This window comes from Paramisgurnus dabryanus, chromosome 17 (genome assembly GCF_030506205.2).
Source record: "Paramisgurnus dabryanus chromosome 17, PD_genome_1.1, whole genome shotgun sequence".
NCBI lineage: Eukaryota > Metazoa > Chordata > Actinopteri > Cypriniformes > Cobitidae > Paramisgurnus > Paramisgurnus dabryanus.
In genome coordinates, this window is record NC_133353.1 from 35781155 (window position 1) to 35807458 (window position 26304).

General features: G+C 37.4%; 2 protein-coding genes across 6 annotated transcripts in view; both read right to left on the reverse strand.

Moving 5' to 3' along the window:
- Positions 1–19150, reverse strand: part of paplna (papilin a, proteoglycan-like sulfated glycoprotein) — a 36735-nt gene extending 17585 nt beyond the window's left edge. The window contains exons 1-16 of one of the 2 annotated variants that reach the window (XM_065288113.2): positions 19071–19150; positions 16651–16725; positions 15201–15304; positions 13757–13817; positions 13546–13648; positions 13074–13204; positions 11867–11990; positions 11712–11792; positions 11455–11627; positions 11253–11376; positions 10585–10711; positions 9578–9649; positions 3009–3213; positions 1278–1454; positions 1010–1160; positions 140–220 (exon numbers count right to left, since the gene is read on the reverse strand). In XM_065288113.2, coding sequence (XP_065144185.2) covers positions 140–220; positions 1010–1160; positions 1278–1454; positions 3009–3213; positions 9578–9649; positions 10585–10711; positions 11253–11376; positions 11455–11627; positions 11712–11792; positions 11867–11990; positions 13074–13204; positions 13546–13648; positions 13757–13817; positions 15201–15304; positions 16651–16701 — 1765 coding nt within the window. In that variant the 5' untranslated portion in view covers positions 16702–16725; positions 19071–19150. The remainder of the gene's footprint in view (positions 1–139; positions 221–1009; positions 1161–1277; positions 1455–3008; positions 3214–9577; positions 9650–10584; positions 10712–11252; positions 11377–11454; positions 11628–11711; positions 11793–11866; positions 11991–13073; positions 13205–13545; positions 13649–13756; positions 13818–15200; positions 15305–16650; positions 16726–19070) is intronic. The other variant, XM_073812305.1, reaches the window with a different exon arrangement.
- A 4400-nt stretch (positions 19151–23550) lies between these two features.
- Positions 23551–26304, reverse strand: part of psen1 (presenilin 1) — a 187453-nt gene continuing 184699 nt past the window's right edge. For 3 of the 4 annotated variants that reach the window (XM_073812487.1, XM_065267380.2, XM_065267381.2), the window contains exons 8-11: positions 26104–26187; positions 25733–25924; positions 24554–24672; positions 23551–24464 (exon numbers count right to left, since the gene is read on the reverse strand). In XM_073812487.1, the coding sequence (XP_073668588.1) occupies positions 24309–24464; positions 24554–24672; positions 25733–25924; positions 26104–26187 (551 nt within the window). In that variant the 3' untranslated portion in view covers positions 23551–24308. The remainder of the gene's footprint in view (positions 24465–24553; positions 24673–25732; positions 25925–26103; positions 26188–26304) is intronic. The other variant, XM_065267382.2, reaches the window with a different exon arrangement.

Sequence of the window (26304 nt, forward strand, 5' to 3'; positions counted from 1 at the left end):
AAAGATATAAGTATTAATGTCTGTGCTGGTCAAGGCCGGTTACACTATAGTTTGAACCCGAAATCAGTCCAAGTGTAAATTCGAACAGCGTAACAAATGAAACAAAAGTGCACAATAATAGGAATATCTATAAACAAACCTAATGAGGGATCGTTCATGTACGGCTGGAAACCTTGAACAGTGTTGTCATATCCTGATGGGTCTGGCATGCTGGGCACCTCTGTGTCAGAAATGGACATGTTGGAACATATAAATAAACAGAGAAATGTGAAGAGAGCTCAACAGTGTTTACACTTTTCAGGAAATAATCCATCCTGATTTCAAGGGAATTTATACATATTTTATGTGTTGGCTTATTTGTATGAATTCATAGTTAGTAACTCGTACAAAAACTTATGATTGTTCGAAATAATAAAGTCATGCAACCCCACCCCTAACCCTCCCCTAAACCCAACGTCATAGGGTCAAAGACAGATCTAATAGAATAAGACACCTTGTAAAAGGAGATTTTGTTGAATTAGCTTACAAATTTATTTGTTTTCTGCTAGTGCTGTCAAAAGATTAATCGCGATTAATCGCATACAAAATAAAAGTTTGCATAATATATTCGTATATACACACACACACACACACACACACACACACATGTAAATGTTTCTTAAATACAAATACATGTGCGTGTGTGTGTATTTATTTATACAAAATATGCACACACATATATTATGCAAAAACAAACTTGTATTTTTATGCGATTAATCGCGATTAATCCTTTAAAGCCTGCACATTAAACTGCACTATAAAAAGTCCTTGTTGCACTTAAATTTTGAAGTTTAATCTATGAAAATGTCTAGCAAGGAGTTGCTATAAATTATAAAAATTTAAGCAAATTCAACTTTATTTGTATAATTTATAGCAACTACTCACTAGTCAAAAAAGTTGAAATAAATTGTAAATTCAAGTCGATTAAATTGTAGAAATTGTAACATAAAAATTAAGATGTGTTGTTTACCCTGAGGCCTGTAACATGGCTGAGTGTTGCAGTTTTCCACCGTTGAAGGTTTGGTGATGCCCTGGCACTCTTCTGTCCTGTACAAATTTCTCTGTCTGTCTGCGCAGATCACCTGCCGCTCTCGCAGGCCCGAGCCGCAACTCTTAGAGCACTTCAGAGAGGAAAAACTCAGTTTCTATCATATATAATATGATAATGGAAATAGAAATATAGTATTCACAAAGTATATGAGGTCTTATGTATAAATAGGGTGGTGATAATTCATTACCAGACCCCAGTCTCCGATATGCCAGCCGATGGGACTTCTGCAGACAGGCATCTGACAGGTCTTTGTCTTGGGGGGCTTTGGCTGCGTCCCACATGCGTAATCCTCTAGCTGTGCTCCATCTGAACCTATGCACACCACATCTCGCATCTGCTGCCCACTGCCGCACGACACAGAACACTAAACATGCCATCATATGTGAACATTAACACGCTGGAAACTCTTAAAACCACTGCAATGAAATCAACTGCAAAAGCTAAAAATTTTATGTTTGGAATTTTGGATGTGGGTGAATCTCACGAAACACATTTACTGACCATTATGTCATTCCAACCCACAGGGCCATCTTTTCTTGATGGAACACAAATGGGGAAATTTTGGGGGATGTTTTCTTTTTTAAATATGAAAGTTCTTAGGAAGGTCTGTTTACTATCTGCTGTCATTTCAAATCAAAACTGTTTGATCATGTTTTGTTTCTTCCATGTTTTTCTCTTTCTTTTTCGTAATGTACATTCTTGGTTTCAGTCTCAGTAGTTAGTGGTCTCTCTGTCTCTCTCTGGATCATCGCCTGTGACCGTTGGGTGTTTACGCTCAGCGTTTATCTTCAATCTGTGTATGAAAGCTATGGATCATTACAGTTTGTTTCATCCAGCAGGGAGTTTTTCCATTCATTCAGTCTGGACTGATGGATTGCACATGTGTACTTTTATGTGTTTGTTAAACGTCAAACAGCGCTGTTAGTAGTAGTAGTAATTTGTTTTTATGTATGACTATGGATGGTTGTACAAAAATATATTTCTATAAAACTAATGTGTCCACTGCAAGAATGAAGGTCTGTCTTAGTCTTGAGTTTTAACATAAATATCTAAAAAATCTTAAAGGTGCTAAAGAATGCACTAAAATAATATTAAATTGTTCTCTGATATCTACATAGAAGGTTTGTGGCTTTACTAAGTGCAGCATTTACAACCCTAGGATTTGCCTTTAAATTGAAATGGTCTATTATTACCTTATTTGAAAGGGTCATGAATAATAATGTTGAGCTCTGCTCTGATTGGCGGTTTCTCCTTCAGTAGCTCTGTGTGTGTGTAAACAGATCTTATGTTTGAGTCTATATAGATTTTGAGGAATAATCAATTGTTTGGAGATTGTTAATGGACGTTTCTGAGTGGTGAGTTTGTGTTTTTTCAGTATGGACCTGCAAAACGTAACTGTAACGTCAATAGTAGAACTTCAACCTTAACGCTGGCATATAGCATTAACTAGCATATAGTGCTAACTCAGCAGTCGCAACTTTGTTTTTTAGCATTGTAACAACACTGTATTTAATTTAATGTGCAATTTAATGTTGGGGTGTTCATCTCGACTGTAATGTCACAGTTGGTGTTATGTTGAGATTGGTCTGTTTTTCAGCGGTCTTTTGCACGCATCAGGAAAATAAGTGTACAGTGTCCCAATGTGAAGTGAGCTAGGGTCCTATCCAGTGCCCGAACTTGCGTACACAATCTACTGATTCAGTAAATAGGGAGTTGAATGAGACACATCTACTGTATGTTACAAGTAAAGTTACTATTATTAAGATCTCATTTAACATTTGTGTTCCACCAGTTTGGCACAGCATGAGGGTGAGTTCTTATTTCTTTTCTTTTTTGATTGAGGGTTGAAAGATGAGCGTGATGTTATTAACAGTTTTCATGAGATTTACCCGTACCGTATTAGATGTATTGTGTGTACCTGACTCCAGCTGTAAACTTTGTACCGAGCACACTTCTGCATGTTACAGTTTTGTTGACTGAGAGGTCTTGGAGTATACGCAGCACACTGAGAATCCTCAACCACCCGCGATCCCGTCGAGTCATGAGACATACACTCCACTCTTCTCACCTGAACACCGCCGCCACAGGTCACTGGACACGGGTTCCACTCCGCAGTCATCCAGCTGACACATACACACACATGCATATATCAGCATAAAGCAATGAAAACAATGAGAGAGAGTTACAGCATGCAGAGCTTTCATCCCTCGTACCAGCACCCCACAGGACAGACTTAACCAAAGAAGCAGCACGCTTAACTTTGGGTCATTAAATTCACAGATACAACCGAAGTGACATGCAAATCATTTTAATTCATTCTTCAGTTGCACGACACAAGATTTTGGTTCATTCAGTCCTTTTACTTGTGTGCGTTCCCATAAAGACTCCGAAAAGACGTGTAATGTCGTTGTAATCACACTTAGGGCCCTATTTTAACGATCTGAAACGCAAGTGCAAAGCGCAACGCGCAAGTGAGTTTGTGGGCGGATCTTGGGCGCTGTTGCTATTTTCCCGGCGTGAGAAATAACTCTTGCGCTGGGCGCAACTCAATAAGAGGTCGGTCTGAAGTAGGTTCATTATTCATAGGTGTGGTTTGGGCGTAACGTCAAATAAACCAATCAGAACGCTATCCAACATCCCCTTTAAACGCAAGGGCGCAAGTTCCATGGCGGGTTGCTATTATTATGACGGATTTACCAGGCGCACGCCAGGAGCGGTTCACAGCCGAGGAGACCGACGTTCTTGTAAATCCCAAGTTTGCCAGCATAAATCGGGCACGCCGTGTAACGGGAGGTGGATCTGCCTACACATGACCTGACGCCAGCAGAGGACATCGCTGCGTCCACCCTCACCGCTGAAAGGGTTTGGGGGCTTTGAAATCGGACCCAAGAAACGCAAGCAAGGTCCAACCCCAAAGTACTCTTACAAATCAAGTTCATATACAATAAGGTTTCTTATGAAAACATTTTAATTATTATTTACATAAAATAAACGTAATACAGCCACACAATAAAGTTATGAAAATATTTTAATCGTTATTTGCATGAGAATAAATAAAAACTATCACCACAATGCTCACCACTATGATTCCCCTTATCTCGTGTATTAATATTTTTAAGTGTAACAATTTATGATTTGCAAAAATAACTGTTGCATCTGTGTAGATTAGATAAGCAAAGTGTATGCGCGTTGTGCACGCTATACATTATGGTCAAGCATGCGCCCTTAAAATAGCATAATGAACAACGCGCCACTGACTTTAAACTTTTTTTTTCTGGTCAGTGGCGCAATTGTTTTTTGAAACTGCAAAATAGCCTCAGGGATGGTTTGCGCCGGAACACGCCTCTTTTTTTGCGCTGAACCACCCAGGGAGCGCAAGTTCATTCCCTAGTTTGCCGACGTGCTTCTGTGACGGGAAAAACCCGCTGTGCGCTGGGGCAAAATACGAATGATACATGCGTCACTGACAAAGTAAATTGCGCTGGGTGCAAGATAGAGCCCTTAGTGCCATATTTTCCACAGCATCATAACTTTCCTATTTAGATGCAATTTCACTCTCGAGAAATTACGTACATGCATTTTTTCAAATTTGATCATCAGAGCATCATGTACTGTTCCATTAACTCATTCCCTGCCAGCATTTTTTTTTTAAGTGGCCTGTCAGCATTTTTTGTGATTTTCACAAAAGTTTCACAAAATGCCTTCCAGGAAAATTTTCTTTTAAAAATATCTAAACTTACAAATATATCAAATCAAAGAATAGACCCTCTCAAACAAACAATAAACAAACAAACAAAACGAGAAAAAAAATAATTTCATCCTATCTTTATTTTTTTCTCTGATTATAAACCGTTAAATATGGGTATTTTTCCTTAAAAATACAAAATTTTAAGCAAAAAGCTGAAATAATTGCATTTTTGTGAAGGATTTTTGTTAGATATCAGATTTGGAATGATTATCAAAACATACACGGAGTGTAAAATTAACAAATCATTTTTTTGCTTCAGTTTTTATAAATTGGGTAAAAGCGTCATCTAGTGGATAATTGCGGTATTACAGATTACCATAAAAACTCATCAGGTACACGTTTTTTTCAGGCAAATGTTTTCTCTTAATTGTCGAGACACACTATGGGACTGATCCTGACCATGTACTAGGGGTGGCACGGTCCATGAAAAAAATCCGAACCGTTCGGTTCGCTTGTCTCGGTTCGGAGCGCGTGTGTACCGCACGGTTCAACGGTTCATGGCATGCGCAATGTAGTCTAATGCCCTGTATGTGACCTCAGATAGCGTGTTTCCCTTTCGCGTGAAAGAAGAGGTGACTGGTTTGGAGTATAAGTACTGCAGGTTATGTTACGTGTAGAAATGGCAAGTGGGAGAGAAAAGGAAGTCTGCCCGCAGTTGGAGGATGCGCCAGCGTCGTATAAGTTTGGTGTGTGGAAACATATTTTTATTTCATGTTACTTATGATGACAGCGGAAATAAAACAATAGATAGAACTGCAGTCTGGGTTGAATTGAATATGCTCCAACAGCCACAGGAGATCGCCTTCTCTCCGACCATTTATCTAATCTGAGGTACTGACAACAATGTTTTACGTCTTTTCATATTCAGCGCTATTTTTAGCCTTTCATTGATAAAATTAAAGCGGCTGATTTCCGCGTAGTTTCATTTTGCTAGCGTGTGAAAGTTGCGCGAACTTATTTCAGAAATTGCCCCTCAAAGTAATCAGAAGTGGTCAAAAGTGGACAAAAGAGACTTAAAGAGATTTTAATATTACAGGTGCAAAGGTTATATTTCTCTCTCGTCCACATAAACTCTCAGTATTAAAGCAGCCTCCGGGTGATAAATCTAAGAGCTACACTGAAGTTGGCATTTTAATAAATGCAAGTTATCTTTGTGTGCTAAAAATGCACATAAAGTTTATGTAGATGGCAATACACATTCTCTTTTTTGCCAATTAAATGAAAAGCATGTTGAAATCATCAATGTCTTCCCTCTTGCTCTATCAAAATCTCATCTGGCTTTCCTCAGAGATGGTCCAATGTGCTTAAAGTCAAATTCAGTTTGTGCATGATTACATGATTTAACTTTTTTTAATACTGTATCCTAAATTATGGATAATTAATACATTAATAAGATAATACATTTCTGGAGTGTTAAAAATTTAAAGAAAAAATAACAACAAGAACCGTACTGAACCGTGAACCGTGACCATAGAACCGTGATACGAACCGAACCGAGGGTTTTGTGAACCGTGCCACCCCTACCATGTACTAAAAAAAGTTTATCTTTGCCCAATATATTTTAAATATTTGCTAAATACAAGTTAATTTTGTTACAAGTATGTTTGAAGTTGAAAATATATTTAAAATTTACATTTTTAAACCTGTTATATTTACAGATTTCTGCCAGTTTTTTTTTTTTTCAAATTTCAAAGTGACGTAAATATTTTCTTAGATTAAAATATACGGAATGGCTAAATATATTTTTAAATGGTTTGAATTTAATTTTAATTTTATTCTAAATATTACAAAACGAAGAAAAAATATATTTTTGTAAACACATATTTCAGCAATTTTGTATATTTTGCCATATATTTAAAAATATATTTAAATATATCTATGGTATATTTTCCTTATGGGTTGGCAGCATGCCACAGAAGTTTGATTTTATTCATAATATTTCTTGTTAAAATAAAAAGACAAAACTAATTTAAGGTTACAAACAAAACATTGCACATACATTAACAAAAAGAAATGATAAACTTCTGAAAAAAGTTAAGAGGACAAACTAAGCGTTCTGCAAAAAACACTTAGCTTGTCAAAAGCAGGTGACCCCGTAGACCTAAACATTAGAAAATAAGCCATAGACATCATTCACAAGAGCACAGAAGAATTCGGTTTCCCCCACAACAAAAAGCAGAACCACATGTTCTCCAACCACTTGATCTGCTCAGAGAGCAGTTTCATGTTTCTACATAAATATCAAAAGAAGATCCCACGGGTACCACAGGTGAAAAGCCTTTTATTTAAATAACCTGAATGATGGCTTCTGCACTTTCTGAAACAGCTAGACCGTAGTCATCTACAACACCATATCTGATACACATGTATAGAAGATCTATACATAAAAATACATAGACCTAGACAGCAAAACAGATGATTCCCAGTGCAGACGTCAGACAGCAGCTCAGCTCAGAGATCAGTAAGAAACAATGGAGAAAACTGATCAGAGAAAGTGAAGATCTCTGAGCTAAACAGTTGCCATAGGGTCTGATGAGAAAACAGACCCTTATAAACATAACATGTAAAGTGAACTCAAACACAACAATCTCTCCAGCTCTCCAGATTCATTTCTCTTTCATGGCTCAGAAGTTCTCAGCTGTGTTTCAGACGTTTCTCCTTAAAAGCCAACTTTGGAAACATATGACTAGAAATTAGGATTTCATATTGAAAACCTGCAAAAAATTGAAATTTTAATTGGCAAATCTGAGTCGTTTGTGACCTTGCTGACAGCTCTGTTTATGAGAGAGACATTTGAAATGAAGCACACCTAAACTTTTTAGACCTCCATTTTCCATTTATTTTTATGAAACAATTAAAGGACACCCATTATGCAAAATCCATTTTTACAAGGTGTTTGGAGATAAATGTGTGTTGGCAGTGTGTGAACACAACCACCCTACAGGTACAATGAAAAAAAGTCTACTTACTTCTTTTTTAAATCCTATTAAATAAAAGCAGTCTCATTAGACATGCCTTTTGACTCAATGGGCCCTATCTTGCACCCAGCGCAATTGACTTGTATCAACGCATGTATCATTCGTATTTTGCAACGGCGCACAGCGGGTTTTTCCCTCCACAGACGCACGTCGACAAACTAGGGAATGAACTTGCGCTCCCTGGGCGGTTTAGCGCAAAAAAAGAGGCGTGTTCCGGCGCAAACCATCCCTGATGCTATTTTGCAGTTTCAAAAAACAATTGCGCCACTGACCAGAAAAAAAAAGTTTAAAGTCAGTGGCGCGTTGCGCGTGGTTCATTATGCTATTTTAAGGGCGCATGCTTGACCGTATAGCTTGCACAACGCGCATACACTTTGCATCTAATCCACACAGATGCAACAGTTATTTTTGCAAATCATAAATTGTTACAATAAAAAATATTAATACACGAGATAAGGGGAATCATAGTGGTGAGCATTGTGGTGATAGTTTTTATTTATTGTGTGGCTGCGTTAAAAAATTCTCATGCAAATAACGATTAAAATATTTTCATAAGTTTGTTGTGTGGTTGTATTACGTTTATTTTATGTAAATAATAATTTAAATGTTTTCATAAGAAACCTTAATGTATATGAACTTGATTTGTTAGTCTACTTTGGGGTTGGACCTTGCGTTTCTTGGGTCCGATTTCAAAGCCCCCAAACTGTCCTCTGCTGGCGTCAGGTCCTGAGGCAGATCCACCTCCCGTTACACGGCGTGCCCGATTTATGCTGGCAAGCTTGCGATTCCCCCGTACAAGAACGTGGGTCTCCTCGGCTGTGAACCGCTCCTGGCGTGCGCCTGGTAAATCCGTCATAATAATAGCAACCCGCCATGGAACTTGCGCCCTTGCGTTTAAAGGGAATGTTGGATAGCGTTCTGATTGGTTTATTTGACGTTACGCCTAAACCACACCTATGAATAATGAACCTACTTCAGACCAACCCCTTATTGATTTGCGCCCGGCGCAAGAGTTATTTCTCACGCCGGGAAAATAGCAACAGCGCCCAAGATCCGCCCACAAACTCACTTGCGCGTTGCGCTTCGCACTGGCATTTCAGATCGTTAAAATAGGGCCCTATCAATCTGACATCACACTGATAAAGCTCCGCCCATGGCCACTGACTGACAGTCCAGCATTACCATAATTTCTGCCCTCAGCGAGTTGTATGCTGTCAATAGTGAGATACTTTTGTCTTTGACTGTATTCACAGAAATCAGATCTATTTTACCTAAAAGCACACTGTCTGTTTTGGTAAGGGCGTGAGGGCAGTAGCTCATTTGTATTTACAGATATGAAAACAGTGCATTTTTGTTCCCAAGAGGCGTTTTGGACCTGCTATAATAAATGATCTGTGGGGTAATTTCAGCTTTAACTTGCAGACACATTCTGGGCACACCTGAGACTTTCATTATATCTTGTAAAAATGGGCATAATAGGTGTCCTTTAAAGAGATTTCAGAAAGAGTGGATCTCTCCTTCTTATGGGCAGCTTTCCTTACAAAGATCTCAGACATACATCAGTATAGATATACTGGAGGTTAGTTTTGATGTAGACATTTATACCAACAGATTTATAATTTCTTTAAAAATCTCATAACGTAGCTCCAGAGCACCCGAGCACATGAAACACTTTAGACTGTGTGAGAGATCAGAGAGACTGGACACATGTGTGTGTTTGAGGTCATGTCGTACGGTACATCGGTCTCTTACGGCTGTTACCTGTACACTTGTACAGAGACTCGTTGTGGTTCCATGGGCCTCCACAACTGCGGCTCGTACACATACGCCATCCTTACAGAACACAGCCAAAGCTATGAGTCCTTACTTTTTGTCCACACGTCACCATAATCTCAAAGTTCTGGACTAGGGTTGCTGGAAACTTTCCATGGGAATTAACAGGAATTAATGGGAATAAACTGGGAATTTGAAATAATTGCAATTGGTAATAACATGGAACCTAAATGTAGTTTAAAAAAAATAGCATAATTTTGTTTTAAACAACAAGATTTAATTCAATTTTATCCCAAGGACTACATTAAGCCAAGTTTTGATGATAAAACTTGATAAATATATTTGATCCATGGTATTATAGTTTAACTAGCAAATACCAAAATGTGTTTATACAGTAACTAGCAGATAAGTAAATCAGATATCTTAATGTAAGCTAGCACTATTTCATTGAACATTAATGAGGCTAGCTATCATGTAGTCAAGCTGTGCTGATCTTTCTTCTATATTCTGCAAGCCAGTTTTCTGTTATCATACAGAATTACTGTACCACCCAAAAGTATGGACACATTACTATTTTTTATGTTTTTAAAAGAAGTCTCTTATGCTTATGAAGCCAAATTTAATAAATTCAGGCTTGATTTGTATTACCTTCCATGCACATCTGCTTATGACCAAACAACATGTTTATTTATGTTTGTATATGATATAGTTTATAATAATTTCCACATAATTCCCATCAATTCCCGTTAAGTTTCCAATTTGGAATATTTCCAAAATTCCCCAGATTAACTTTCCATGGAAAGTTTACGGAAATTTACCAGAAACTTTCCGCCCCTTTTCAACCCTATTCTGGAAACATTCGGGACAATGTATATCAGATAGCTATGGGCATTTTCAAATGCTGTAGTGAAAAACCTCACTTGTTAAAGCACAAATGGTGCAAATTTCGTCTTCCTTGAAAAACACTTTTTTTTGGTGTCCTAAAAGTGTCCTACCTGCGGGTTTGTGGGCACTGTTGTTCATTGCATGTGCGGTTAGAGAGGGGTCGGGTAAGAGATGCACACAGGTAATCCGGGTAAGCTTCATTATCAATGGTACAGAAGACCAGACGGGACTGATAACCTAAAGTACAAGGGATAAATTTGAGACCCCAAAATATTTTTCTTTTCAACACAAATACATAAATTATGATGTTGTAAAACAAAAAGGCTATGTAAAGAAAATCCTACATCATGGACACGAGACAGCGTGCAGTATAAATAATAACAATATACAAAAACAGTTTTGAATACAATTCTAATATTAAAGTATCGCAAGAGCAATTTAAAAGCAATACTGTTGCTCTTGCGATACTTTGATGTCAAACGCTGATCGGTCATAGTACGCCACTCTGCTGTTGTCTTTTTCAAGCCACGCTGATGACTTACATTATAAAAGTTATAAAACTTTATTTTTTCATTATGTCATCCATGAACATGATTTATTAGTCTAGTTACATCAGCAGTGGAGGTGACGACTACAACTCCTATCGTTCCACGCTGCTTCCCAGCGTCATCAATCTACGACCTCAAGTGGTGAAAATGACATATTGTGCCTTTAATTCTGTAGCTATTCATGCTAACGCTTGCCAAGAAAAAGTGCTTACTAGGACTTTGACACTGACCTGAGCCGCACTCTTTGCTGCAGGCACCCCAGGAGCCATAACTCCAGAAGTATCCTTCAGTAGAGCGTCCTTTAGGCAGATAGTATTCATACGCGACTCCCTCATTGGGCTCCTGAGTAATTAGCTATAGGAAAAACAAAAACACCATTGGCTAACTTGTTTTATATATAAAAAACATCCTTTTCTCTAAATCCACTCTCACCTCTATCACCAAAGGCTCAGTCGTGGGACCGCGGCCTGTGATGATCTCAGGGGTCTTTTCCCCCTCAGGTCCCCTCTGGTAATACAGCATGGTACCGGCGATGGGTGTGGCACGAGAGAAGTCAATCACCCAATGTCCATTAAGGTAGTACTCGCCCCGCAGGTTTTTAATTGCTGTTAAAATCAATATGCAATGATAAAAATTGAAGACGAGCTTACAGCAATAAAATCGAGAAAGACAACAGATCATGCACTCACAAAGGTAATTTCGTGTTGGTACAGTCTCCCGGATGCTGATTGTCGTAGCTCCAACAGGAATGATGAACATTTGATTGTAACCTTAATGAAGAGGGTTACACCATTATTACAGACATATTTACCCACAGTGAACTGTAAGCCTGGTTGTGTGTTACCTTTAGGCAGGTTGCGCATTGAGAAACTGTTTTTCACTTGATCACACGTCTGTCCATTTCCTCCACACTGCAGGCATGGGTCTTCGTCCTGATTCGACTCCAACATGTTATCACAACCCAGACGCTGAAAAGAGTAGATGATCAACAGACAGATGACAGATTATAAAGACTTACACAGCTTTACTGTAACTTCCCACCAATAAAATTCTTTATGCCTATAGAGAAACTTTTGTGCTTTTATCATCATCAGAAAAAAAGGAATTCATACGACTTCGGTGGGTCTGAAATGGGGGCATGGCAACTCGTCGTCGGTACGTAAAGTGATCATTGGTTCTCGTGACTAGTCATCATATCTGTTGTGATGAAACACGCGGTCAGAGATCCGATGCGAGAACCAATGATCGTCTTGCATATCGACATGGAGCTGCCGTGGCGCCATTTTAGACCCTCCAGGAGTTGACTAAATTATAGGCTAATTTTTATTTTTGTGTGAACTATTCCCTAAAGTCCCTAGTGGTTTGCAGGGGAATTGCAGGTGGTCCATAAGTTGATAAAAAATTTAATCATGTAATGAAAAGAAATATTTTTTTATAAAAAATCTAAATAAAACACTAACAAAAATACCTTAAATATTTTTGATTTGCATGTTATGTGAACATAACACAACACTATAATATATCAGAAAACTGACAACTCTACATGCAAAACATTTTATGTTTCAATAAAAGAAAATTAGCAGATGGAGGTCCAATAGCAGGTAATAATACAATAAATACTACTGAAAAAAACAAACATCAAAATGGATGAAAAATCTAAGTTTTAAACATGCAAATGTGCTATTAAATTATTGAAATATTTACTTAAAATCTTAGGGGTTACTTCAAGTTATTTTTTATTTAGGTAATTTTTATTTAGGTTTAGGTAAAAGTTTAAAAACCAAAATGTACATCCATTAAACTGAACCAAATAAAAGGGCATCCAAAGGAAGACTGAAAGATTGAACTTCTAAACACTCTCATCTACCAAAGCCAGACAAGAAGGCATCTGCTTTGTACAATTCAGAGAATGTATGGTATGTTGGCACTATGCCACTTACAAATGAACTATTTTGTTTCAAATAATATTTTTATGAACTTTATTCAGCACTAATGTGAGCAGATAATGTTAAGAAAAGGTACAGTGATGATAAGAGATCTGTTGTGCTGACCTTACACAGTCCCGCCACACAGACATCTTTTCCCCCTGGGTGGCAGGGTGTGCCGTCCACCACCACAGATTGATGCCGATAGTAGAAATTTTCTCCTTTGGGAATGCAGTTTAGCTCACAGGGATTCGCCGCTGCACAGAGGAGAAGATATTTAACATGAGATTACACACACACTGCGCCTACAGTATATAAACATTATAAAGAATGTGTAACATTTACATATGAAAACATCTTTTGTAAAAACAAAATTGGTTTGAGATTTCCTGACAGCTCAACTTATAAATCACTATTATAAACTTACTGTTGTGAATCATGTTAAAGTAGGGTAACTTACTCAATAAATGATTTCTGTTAGTTTTTTACCAAACCAAGTAATGCATTGCCTAACCTCCCCAACACTACATGTTTGAGCCTGTCATGGTTTAATCATTTTCCAATACGCCACAAATAATTTGTTCCTGTTTGCACCCACCACCATAGTATGGGAGCCATTTGTAGCGTTTCCCTTGAAAATCTGAGCCATCAAACTGAGAGCACTGCTCCTCTCTGAAATCTCTGGACCCTTCTGGACAATCCTGAAACATTGAACATTTAATATCACTTTAAATAGATGTTTATGCATCAGACAAGGCATCAACAAATCATGGGGGTTAGCATATGGACATATGGGTCTGGTAATGTACCTGAACATTACATGAACGATAGGATTTCTCTGGGCCGATGCAGTTGTGACCTCCATCAGTCCTAGAATGAAAGAAAAACCAAAATACAGTCTTAGGGGGATTTCACACAGTTACGTTTAGTTTAGTTTAAAACAAAGCACGGTTCACATGAAAAACATGTCATGTTAAAGCTGTCGCGTGGAGCCAGAATCACATCTGGGTACCAAACCCAAGACTTCCCGATGGAGGTGGCACTGTAATATTACAGGAACAAAGTCAGGCATGGTACATGATTCATTTCCCCGGCGAGACAACAAGAAAAGCGTGCACAGGTAAACACACATCTGTACCAGCACTACAGCGAGGTAGCCGTAAGATGAACGTCTGCAGATGATCATTCGAGAAGTCTCAGAAAGCTCGCCTCAGGGTTAAAGTTTTAGTCATGAGGGAGAAACACTTACAGTAGATCAAGTTTCTTTGGAGACTGTGAGTCAGATTTAATTTCAAAATGACTCTTTCTGACAAACACACACCTTTGAGTTTACACAACACAAGCTTAACTGTAACTATATAATGCACTCTTAACAACAGTGTCTATACTGTAACTGTATACTGTAACCTGGCACATATAAAAACATACTGTGAGGTCAAAAAGTCTGATCATAACAAAAATCTGGTGCCTTTCCTGATCCTGTTTTTTATTTAAGAAAAAGTAAAATGATGAAATGATTAACACTCTGCCAGATGTATAGATCACTACGCAAATGTATGTATAAATATATGTATGACAAAATTTGTAAAAACAAATTGTCCAGAAATCACTAAATCAAACTAAAGTTAACTGTTTTGGTAATAACAACATTTTAATGCACTATTAGGTAAGAAAAGAGTTCAAACTGAATAATTTTTTATTACTAAATTGTATTACTGCTTGAATTGTCCAATTGTATTTGCTAAAGAGTCTAATTTTGGCAGGGCAACTAATTTAAAAAGGAGTGGTAGTGGCGATGATAGACAGTCTGTCTCTTTTTCATAAGTGTAGTTCACAAAGTAAAATTCAAGACAGAACACGCAGGCCAGATTCCAACGCCCAGATTTATGACCAAAGCTGTGGATGTCCTAGTGCACACTCTTCCCATCCAAGTACACAATGTAGTGCGTTCCAATGAAAGCGTACACTTGACCTTAAGCGAAACGGTCGGACAAAAGAAACACTGCATATTATTTCAGTTAGATAAACACATGATGAAGCATCTCATAAAATAATACCTGCAGGACAGATATGGTAAAAATGTCTGGTTTTAATAAACCATAATCCATTTGCACTATAACAATTTCCTTGATCTGCTTAATTTACAATATTTCAACTAGACTTTCAGTTATAGACTCTTTTCTATTCTTTAATCATTATCTGAAATAATGATTAAGCATTTGTGTAAATGTAGACTGAGTGTCTTCCACTTACCGCTTGGTTGCACATCGCCTCATCCTCACGGTCACTCCACCACCACAGGTCCGACTACACTCCCCGTACGGACCCCACTCATTCCAGTAATCACCAGTGGATTGCTAAAAACACGGATTGTTTCAGTCAATGAATAACCATTTGGAAAAATGTGCAATGATCCATTATAGACTAAATAGTATTTTGATTTCATTATTTTCACGTAAATAAGTAATAGTCTTATAAGTTAGCAATAAAGTCTGAGATGTATCCTGGAAAAAATCACGGATGAAGGGAGTTGTCAGGCACAATGGGAAGAGGAGTCAGAGTCAATGCAACCCTTTCAGCTGTGATTTATTCACGATACAGTTCAGCCTCGAGTACCTTATTGCTTTTATAAAGTGGTTACCACTCAATACAAATATTAAAGGTGCCAAAGAATGCATTGTAATAATCTGTTAAAATGTTCTCTGATATCTACATAGAAGGTTTGTGGCTTTATTAAGTGCAAAAATTATCCAGAATCAGTTTTACATGTCCATTTACAACCCTAGGATTTGCCTTTAGAATAAAATGGTCTATTATTACCTTATTTGAAAGGGTCATGAATAATAATGAGGAGCTCTGCTCTGATTGGCTGTTTCTCAGAGCAGCTCCTTCAGTAGCTCTGTGTGTGTGTGTGTAAACAGATCTTATGTTTGAGTCTGTATCAGATTTTGAGGAATATTTAATTGTTTGGAGATTGTTAATGGACATATCTGAGTGGTAAGTTTGTGGGGTTTTTTGTATGGACCTGCAAAATGTAACTGTAACGTCAATAGTAGAACTTCAGGCTAAACGTTAGCATATAGCGCTAACTCAGCAGTCACAACTTTGTATTTATCATTGTAACAACATTGTAATTAATTTAATGTGGGGTGTACATTTCGACTGTAACATCACAGTTGGTGTTATGTTGAGATTGGTCTGTTTTCCAGCGGTCTTTTGCATGCACGAGGTTTACATAAGAAGGAGGAAATAATCGTGTTTGAGGCTCACGATATCTCATTACAGTACCATATACACAACTCTTATTATTCATCTATAACTAGGTAAATACAAATTTATTTTCTATGGCACATTTAAAGAATGTATGAAAGCAACTTTCGTGAAGTAAAATCGCTAAAAGCCTTCCTTCCGCTGGAAAAAAATCCTTGACCGACTGTAACAGAATGTTTCACACGTTTATTACATTTATAAGGGTGCTGTGCAGTAATACACTGTGCAGCGGTCATGTGTTTAAATAAAACACAGCTATTGACCAATTAGAATCATGGAATGGAATTAACGTTTCCTAAATAACATTTTATAGCAGTAACCATGAAAAGAATAAGGTGTGTTTTACTATTCTTCTACTTGTTTTTTTAATATTTCAAAATTTGTTTGTAGTTACTGGTTGGACAAACACTATGCTATGTTGTATTTCACTTACCATAAAAGCAGGGGCCAAAAGAAGCTGAAGACAAGCAACAGTCAACAGCATTCTGATGTTTGAAGAGATCTTTCACTGTAAAAAACACACAACAACGCTCAAAACACAACAACACATGTGGCAACATCTGAAATATTATGTGACCACATAACGTAAAGAAATACCCAGCTTGTCCTAATTTAATGCTCAAACATCTAAGTTCAAAAAGACTCAATACGACATGACTTTAATGATGCTACAGGCATACAGTATATATTCCTAACAAACAACCCCCTTCTCATAAAGTTTTCTTATTTGTTGATTTATTTGTGCTTTGATTTCATGCAATTTATTTCACATTTTCAGGAATTTGTTTTTGTTTACATTAGCTGTTGCAGAGCCAACACGGGACCTGCAATTCATTAGTAACCAAATATCCCACACTCGAAAAAATAAAAGATAAAAACAAGTCTTCAAAATAATGCACTACTTGTATTCATGTGAAAGCGCTTTAATATCAAGTTACTGATTTTCAGACTGCAAGCATGTGATCACGGCTGGTGTCCTCATGAGTTAGCATCATTTGCCAGTGTCGCATTTTCAATGACGCACGACATGTCTTAACATGGGAATAATCGTTCTGTCCACTTACATTTCAGACGCGAATGCATGGATCTGATTCATATTCGATTTGTTTTCACATATTTCCACATCACAAAATATCGGAATAGATGTCCTTGTTTCCTGCTTACACGTTCATGTTACAGGTCATATCCGATGTGTGCCACATGAGGGAAACAGTCGGATTGAGTTACTTCAAGCAGGCAGTGTAAGAACTTGTTCACACTGTCAGCCCAAATCCGATTTTGGTGTATATCCGATTGGAATCTGTTCACATTTAGTGAACTGCCAAAAAACACATTTTGGGGCGGCAGTGGGTCAGTGGTTCATGTAATTTGTCTACAAACTGGAAGGTTGGTGGTTCAATCCCCGGCTCCAACTGACCAAACTGTCGAGGTGTCCTTGAGCAAGAAACCTAACCCCAGCTGCTCCCGACAAGCTGAATGCCACCTTGCATGGCTGACACCGCCGTTGGTGTTTGAATGTGTGAGTGAATGGGTGAATGTGAGGCAACTTGTAAAGCGCTTTGGATGGCCATAGGTCTGTTAAAAGCGCGCTATTTAAATGCAGTCCATTTACCACATGAAATCAAGTTTTTTTTTCTATAATCCGTTTCAGGCTACATCCAGAGGTGGTTTGAAATCCTTTTCAAATCGCATTTCCGGAAATCTATTTCAGTCTGAGCGCTTTGATCACATTTGTGTAGCTTTTCGGTTATGTCATGCTGTTGCGTCACATAAAACATAAACATTTCAGACGTTGAGGCAGATTGTTCAACATTCAAAAGATAAGATTTCATGTGGTTTGTGCTGTTCAAACATATGTGCAAAAATCAGATTTTGACTGCAGTGTGAACGTAGTCTTAGATGTCAGGTAACTCTCAAATAATGTTTAAACCCCCAAATGCCCTAAAACAAGCTACTAAAGTGCTTTAATATAGATAAATGACTGCCAGTCTGAGCATGCTGCCACCTGCCAAAGCTCAACTAAACTCAAGTCAAAGTGGCCTATAATGGAAATATTACCTGTAAGTGTTAGGATTGTGTTCAGCCCACAAATGTAAATCACATTTTATGCATTTATTACAAGGGGCATAACTTTTAAAGAAATCTGCTCTCCCATTAACCATACAATCATTAAAACTATGGTTGCATTAAGTCAAAATACAAACCCAAGGGACATCTGAAAAAAAGACTGACAGGCAAAGAGTCTAACAAGAAACAAAGTATTAACTTCATGAGAGAAAGAAATAAACGAAAAAACTAATACTGTCCATCATAATATTGTATCATTGCATCAAAGGTACACACACAAGATGTAAACATTGCGTGCTATCATAACTTTCGTGTAACTGAGTGAATATCACTTCTTAAAATAACACTGAATACAATTTAACACTGTAAAATCATGCTAGCATGTATTTACATTGTGCGGATGTACTCTTACAACATTTCAACGGAATATTCCTTCAAGATCAAATAATGACAAACTTATATTGGGCTTTTGCCTTGTTTTGATCTTCAATGTTGAGTTTAGTGGTGTTACAGCGGTTGGAAATGTTAAAATGTTAGGATTTTACCGTAAAACAGCGCGTGACACGAAATCGATTATTTTTAATCAGAAATTCAATCACTGTTCAACAAACATTCAATATCAATGACGACTGACTGAATGAACGCAAAGAAAGCGATTCAACAAATCATTACTCAAAGCACAAATAATAAAACTACACTGGATGATTAAAGTTTTACAGCTGAAAGTCTTGTAACTTAAAGGAAAACAGCGAAAAAGAGACATTTACAACAATAATTCACACTCACGCGATCCTTGACACACGGAGCTGATGTTCCTGTTTCACATTGATAAAGATGTGCTCGTCTCTCTCTCTCTCTCTCTCTCTTTCTCTCTCTCTCTCTCTCTCTCTCTCTCTCTCTCTCTCTCTCTCTGAAGATTCGAGTTTCAAATGGTAACTTGAGTTTACATTATATAAATTAAATATACTTTCACACAAAAACATGTTAATAATTATATAAAAGTATATAAATAAATTTAAACAGTAATATTAAAGTACAATTAAAACTCTGCGTCACACACGCGGGCGCGCACACGTACGCACGCACACACAAAGCGCTTCAGAGAGTTCGGGGCTATCACACACTGCAAAGACTTTCATATTTAGTATTTTTGTTTATTTTCAGTACAAATATTTAAAAATCCTAAAATTAAGAATCATTTTCTTGATTAGCAAAATGACCTAAGAAAGCAAGTCTAGATTTTATACGAAAAATGTCACATTTAAGTGAATTTGTGCCCAAAACAATGGGGCCAATGGGGTAAGAAATAAAATCTTGAAATAAGTTTACATTTTCCTTAAACACTTAATTGAACCCATAAGCAGATTTTTTTATTGTTTGTTTTAAGCACAAATTCAATTAAATTAGATTTTTTTTTCTCTCTTTAAGAAAAAACATCTTGATTTAAGAATTGTTAGATATTTACTGAATACAAAAATCCTAATTTAATTTTTTTCCTAAAAAATAAATTATCCTAAATTAACTTTTTGCCATGCACTTTTCACTACAATCTTTTTGTGCATACTTTTAAAGGTCTTTATTTCAGTAATACTGGCAAAAATAACCATTATGATTTGCAATTGCTCTCATGAATTCAACAAGTCAAACTCAATTTGTGTTGTAAAATAAGAATTTATATCTGGATTCAATCACATCCTGGTTTTATTAATCACATCCCAAGTTGTTTGACATTTATACTAAATGTGACTCAATGCTGCTCAAAGTCCTGAGGCACAGAAGCAGTTTAATATAATTCACATCTATAGATGAAAGGATGTTGATGTCTCTTCTGTCCACAGCACAGCTCTTTGTGGATTTACAGTCATGTATACCTGGAACACATCTGCATCCATAATCTTTTCCCGTATCCCTGCTGATCTTCCGGCTTTGATAAAGTTGTGCTTTTTTTGCTGTAATCATGCACATTGACACTGATTTAGAAGAGACTTGACATCTTTTGTGTTGCACCTGCATGCGGTTGGATGAGCTGGCCTGGTATCAAAACCTCATCTTCTCTTATAGTAAATAGTTTGAATAGATTTATTCCAGATGTTTTTGTGCTTATTCATTTTTAGATCTTTGAATGAAAGTTGGCTGATAAAATGCCAGGAGAACATTTATACACTGAAAATAAAACTTTCTTAAATTCTTAAATCAAGATGCATTTTTTTTGATGAGCAAAAAGAGTTAAGAAAATAAGTCAAATTTTTTGACTTTTAAAACTGTATCTGTTTTACAGTATTTTACATCATCCCCTTGGTCTAAAACACAAAGAAAGTAACGTACTCAAACAAACACACAGTGCATTCCCACTACACTAACAACCTGTCAGCCTCTTTAAACACCAAACCCATTAAATAGTCCCAAACAACCACATGCAACACATAATAACTCTTTCATATTTGTTTTTCAGAGTTGTCGGCTGAGCTTCTGGGCCTGCCGCTCCTTCGCATCGAAAGCGTACTTGGTATCCTGCAACTTCTCAATTGTTTCTTTAGCCTCTTTCATGTCTTGAGTCAGCCGCTTGTATTTTTCAGCTAACTCCTGGTTCTCCCTGCGGAGCTCAACCACGAGTCGACTCAGCTCTTCGCTCTGTCGGCCGCAGTGGAGCTTCAGTTGCTCCATCTCAGCGAGGGTCACCTCCATACGCTTCACCAGGCCTTCCAGTTTCTCCTTTGACATGGTTGAAGCTGAAGAGACAGCAGTCCTTCGAGAATCTTTGTTGCCTGCTGTGCGTCTGAGGATATTTGTCCTTACAGTCTAATCCTGGAATGCTAGTTTGTCTTACATATGTCGTAAGACTTCTAGTAATCCCCTTAGAGGAACTATCATTGGCTACATCTGTTGTAGTCATGGTGGTCTGGGTGCACGAGAGTCACCTCTAGGGATTAACATGTCTTACAGCTTACTATGGCCTGAAGTAAACCAAGTTAATACCTAAATTGGGAATTGAATGGTCCAGAGGTAAAGGTAGGAAGAGTCAAATTGGCCATCACCAAAGAGTCAGTATGTATAGAAAGAATTGATGTATAATGGTTTCTATATGACTTTTCAATGTAAGCCTTTAAGGTTTGTTTGGCCTTTGAGTATCTTTCACCAGGCAAGAATCACTTAAGAGTACCTCTTGTCAAAAAAATAAACATGATTTAAAGAATCATTCATGACTATAGCCTACATGATGAAGAACGAATTATGAGTTACAAGTTTCGAAAATTTGGTAAAAGAAGGTTATGTAATAAGGTACCAAGGTGGTAATGTGGCAACGAAGCGTAGTGACATGGAACTGTAATGCGGTCAACAGACCTGGAACTACTTCACTGGTCACAACCTTATAATGTTCTCAACCAATCAGAATGAAGCATTCAACAGCCCCATGCATATTTTACTTTAAATGAATTTAAACTTGCACTGATGCAAGTGTTTTAGTGGGAATCTCTTCATTTTCCCTATGGCATTACAGGATCATTTTAGACAGCAGACAAGATGCTGAAGTGGAATGCAAAAGCTCAGCTTAATGTTAATCATGAAGAAAAGTTGCCATGCAGCGCCAACAGTCACCATGGAAACCACTACTACTACTACTACTACTACTAGTTTCAGGGCACATGCCAATTCCACACAGTTAGGGATCTGAAAGAGACAATGGCATTCCGAGTCCAACAGTAATTCCTAAAATTATTATTATTAGCCTATAGTACTTGAGTTTGTTGTGTTTCTTGATGCATGTTATACACCTTCAAGTATGCATGTACATTACAAAAACTACTTACTTTAATTCCGCGCATGTAATTTCAATTTACATTTTTGTAACGTACAAATAAAACAAAACTTTTCACATTTTAAAAAATGTTTAATTTGAAATATGATCTGCGTCAAATACATTTATCCTTTTTCCTTGTCTCATGTGGCCTGACGGGCCAAATTAAAGGTCCTTGCGAGCAAACTTTGGCCCTAGTTTGGGAACTTCTGCTATAGTCCTTCAGGTGATGTTAAAGGTTGAATGGACAAAAATAATGTATGCATTTACTCTCAATGAAACACATGTACAATAAAATCAAAGCAACAGCTTATGAAATGATGAATACGTGAACACAGTCCAAATATTGCCAAGCAATCCCTAAAGTGCATAAAAGTTGCTTATATCAAAATGTTTTGGAGTAGTTTTCTCAACCTTAGGTTGCACAAAGAAGCATCGCTTTCACAAACCTTTCCCTCTTAAAGGAGCTGTATGTAAGTTTTTGACTGAACTCAATCAATAAAAATACTATAATATATTCATAGATATTTAGGAAACACGCCAAGTTCATGTATCTGTTTCTCTAAAAAACAATGCTGTGGCAAGCTATTTTCTTTTGGAAATGCTCGTTCCTTAGCACAACATTTGTTTTTTGTTTTGATCTGTGGGATCCTGCCTACTGCAAATTTACCTAAAAGTATATTTCAACAACACGGTTGCCAGTTATCACAGTTGCTTAAAGGGTATAGTTCACCCAAAAATGAAAATTATGTCATCATTTTCTCATCCTCATGTTGTTCTAAACCTGTATGATTTTTTTTCTGATAAAACAAAAGATATTTTGATAAATGATGGTAAGCACACAGCTGACTGTAACCATTGACTTCCATAGTAGGAAAAACAAATACGATGGAATTTAATGAACTATCCCTTTAAATGAGACCAGAATGGATGCAACCTCAAAAATGAGACGCAGATTGAGTTTAAAAAAAAATTCCACACTAACAGGTTTGTAATTCGCAGACAACAAAAAATATTTTATATAAATTGCAAATGTAAAAATGAGCAAATAAACGTATGCCTCCCATCGTCAGTTGCACACCTGTACGTCTGGCAACTCGAGAGGGATAAAACCATCTCCAATATTTTGAATTTAGACTGGGGAATCAAGTTCAACCACAAGCCAATGTTACATAAATATCCTTTAAAAATAAAGATGCTTTACGATGCCATAGGACCATTTTTGGCTAAATGGTTTCATAAAGAATCTAAAGCAACCTTTCTGTTTCACAAAAGATTATAAAAAGATAAGAAAAAAAAGGCTGAATGATTCTTTGAGCAATCAAAAAAAAAAATTCTATTATAGCATCGCTGTGAAGAAACTTAAGCAACTTTATTTTTATAGAGTACTGGGTTTTTTCTGAGACGCCAAAATAAAAACATTTTCAGCATTTTCTAAACACTATTGTGTAGGCACTTGTACAATACAAATAAAACAAGCACATATTTTTATTAAAAGAAGAAATGTTTTTTTTTTACATTTGCTCAAATGAGCAACCCCTTTATTTGTGAATCATTCAATTTACAAGTTAGAAAAAATTAGCAATTTCTTGAAATGACGAAAAATGTGGGTAATACGAAAAAAAAACAACGTTCATCAACCGTTCCACTGGTAAAAAACAGTTCCTGCACAAACGTATCCTTTCGTGCAGAGACGTTTAACATAAAAGACATTTAGGACTCATATAATACATTCTGAAATAATGCTCCTGCATGTTCTTGAAGAGCAAAACGTGAAAAAATGCAACTCAACCAATGCTCCCAAAACCCCCTAGAAGACAAGTCAGTACCTACCTGTGTTTGTGAATCCAACACATTAATGCTCACTTGATCACAGCTGATATTAACATAATGCCTAGAGAGTTAATGCAAGATTTGGTGATGAAAGCAAACTGGTCCCATTCCGCATAATACAGTTAAAATCGCTGCCATCCAATGCATTCATACATGTAAGATGGTCTTTGCTTTTGCTGAACAAGCAAGTGTTCGGCATATCGACCAAGCATGTTTTCAAAGTGAATATTAAGATCAGTCACTGGAGAGGCACTGCAAATATATAGTGTTATTTAATGCCAAAATCGGCAAATCCAGTCAAGTGTCCAGTAGAAATGTATGCGTCTACAGGGTGTCAATTTTCCCTGTCAGTGGATTCTGGAAATGAGCAGTACGTAAGAAGTGACCTCTTCGTACTAAATGTAGAACTGATGAACGGCCAGCTGATCCATGAACGGACGAACCAGGTTATCAGTGGCAAAGTAAAAGACCAGGCCGAAAGTTATTGAGATGGGTAGAGCTGGAAGGGCCTTTTTAAAGATGGCGAGGAGCAGTAGAGTCAGACATAAACCCTAAGAAGAGACAAACACGTTACAAAACCCAACAATATCCATTCCTCGATAAAGACACAAAGACGTTTTCATGATTTGGGGTCACTTACGATGAGAATGGCCACGAAGCAGGCTAAAGTTGTGTTCCAGTCCCCACTAGCTGTAGCTGACGCTTTACCAACCAGCATACTGTAAAAGATAAAATCTCCCAAACCCAGTTTCACACCCCCTGTAAAAACACACACAAGAGTAAGCATTATAGGCACTGTTCCTTCTTTGAACACATAATCCACAAATGATATAAAAGGCCGCAATTAACGATTTTTTCATAATCGATTACGCAGGTGATTCTTTTTTAAAAATTAATCGCCCGCCCGTTTCCATTGCGATTAATCGCCCGCCCGTTTCCATTGCGATTAATCGCCCGCCCGTTTCCATTGCGATTAATCGCCCGCCCGTTTCCATTGCGATTAATCGCCCGCCCGTTTCCATTGCCATTAATCGCCCAGCTGTTTCCATTGCCATTAATCGACTAGCTGTTTCGATTGCGATTAATCGACTAGCTGTTTCGATTGCGATTATTGACTGACTGGTCCAATTGCGATTAATGGCCAACCGTTTCGGTTTCGATTAATTGGTCACCTGTTTCAATTGCGATTAATCAGCCAACCAGTTTGATTCTGATTAATCGACTAGCCATTTCGTTTGCAATTAATCGACTAGCTGTTTTGATTGTGATTAATGGACTTGCAGCTTCGATTGCGATTATCAGTTAACAATTTTGATTGCAATTATTGTCCGGCCTGTTCGATTGCGATTATTGACTAGCCGGTTTGGTTGCAATTAAGGCCTGACCGTTTCGATTAACCGTTCAATTTCGATTATCGACTAATCATTTTTATTTCAATTAACTGGTTTGATTTTGATTAATCATTTTGATTTGCACTATATGAAGCAGACGCGCTGACCGACACCGGTGCATGTGACGTCACAGACCAATCTAATCTTGGTTAACAAAGAGTTTCATTATTAATTGTATAGATTAGTTGTTGCAGCCCTATATAAAAGTAACATTTGCACATATTTGTACTTTAGAAAAAATATACAAAAATGATATATTAGCGTTCAGCACAACTGACTATCACTTTACCGCATTCTAGTGGTCTGTAGCGAGATCTACTTTGCAATTCAATTCAATATCTTTCAATGTCCCAAATGTGCTCTTTCAATAACACCGTTCCTCTCAGCACCAAATATATGCCACCACGTTAAAATAAACCGATACGCACTTTCTTCATCATCATCATCCACAGGTGGGGGACGTGCAGAGGGCAACTCCTGGATCTGTCTTCTGGTCTCCTCCGAGGTCTGCATCGGGCCCAACTGATGCTGCTGGTGATCGACCCACGTCGGCGTGAAACCGCCGTCATCTTCAGGCTGAGCTGTAGGTGCCATTGCGACCACTGGGGACAGATAGAGGACTTTAACATAAGACAGTAGAGTCAGAACGATGCAGATATGACCATTTGATTGGTTGAGAGCATATGAAGACCTTAATCATAACATATTGTCTTTTGTAGCACTTCATAGTATTCATTGATTTAGGTTTTACCTATCTGGACTCTGATCACACAGAGTTTATTTTGATGGGCTGACTTACCTTGGTTTTCCTGTTGAGGAACTGGATGGCTAGAGTTCCTGCTGTCTGCCGTGTCAGCCATATTGAACAGCCATACCATGGTTGCTAATAAAGCAAATGAGCACAAATACAAAAGAATTGCGACTGTTAATGAGCAAAACATCAATGTATACAAAATGTGAAAATGCAATGATGATACAAAGGTAAAGCCGACGGATGCAT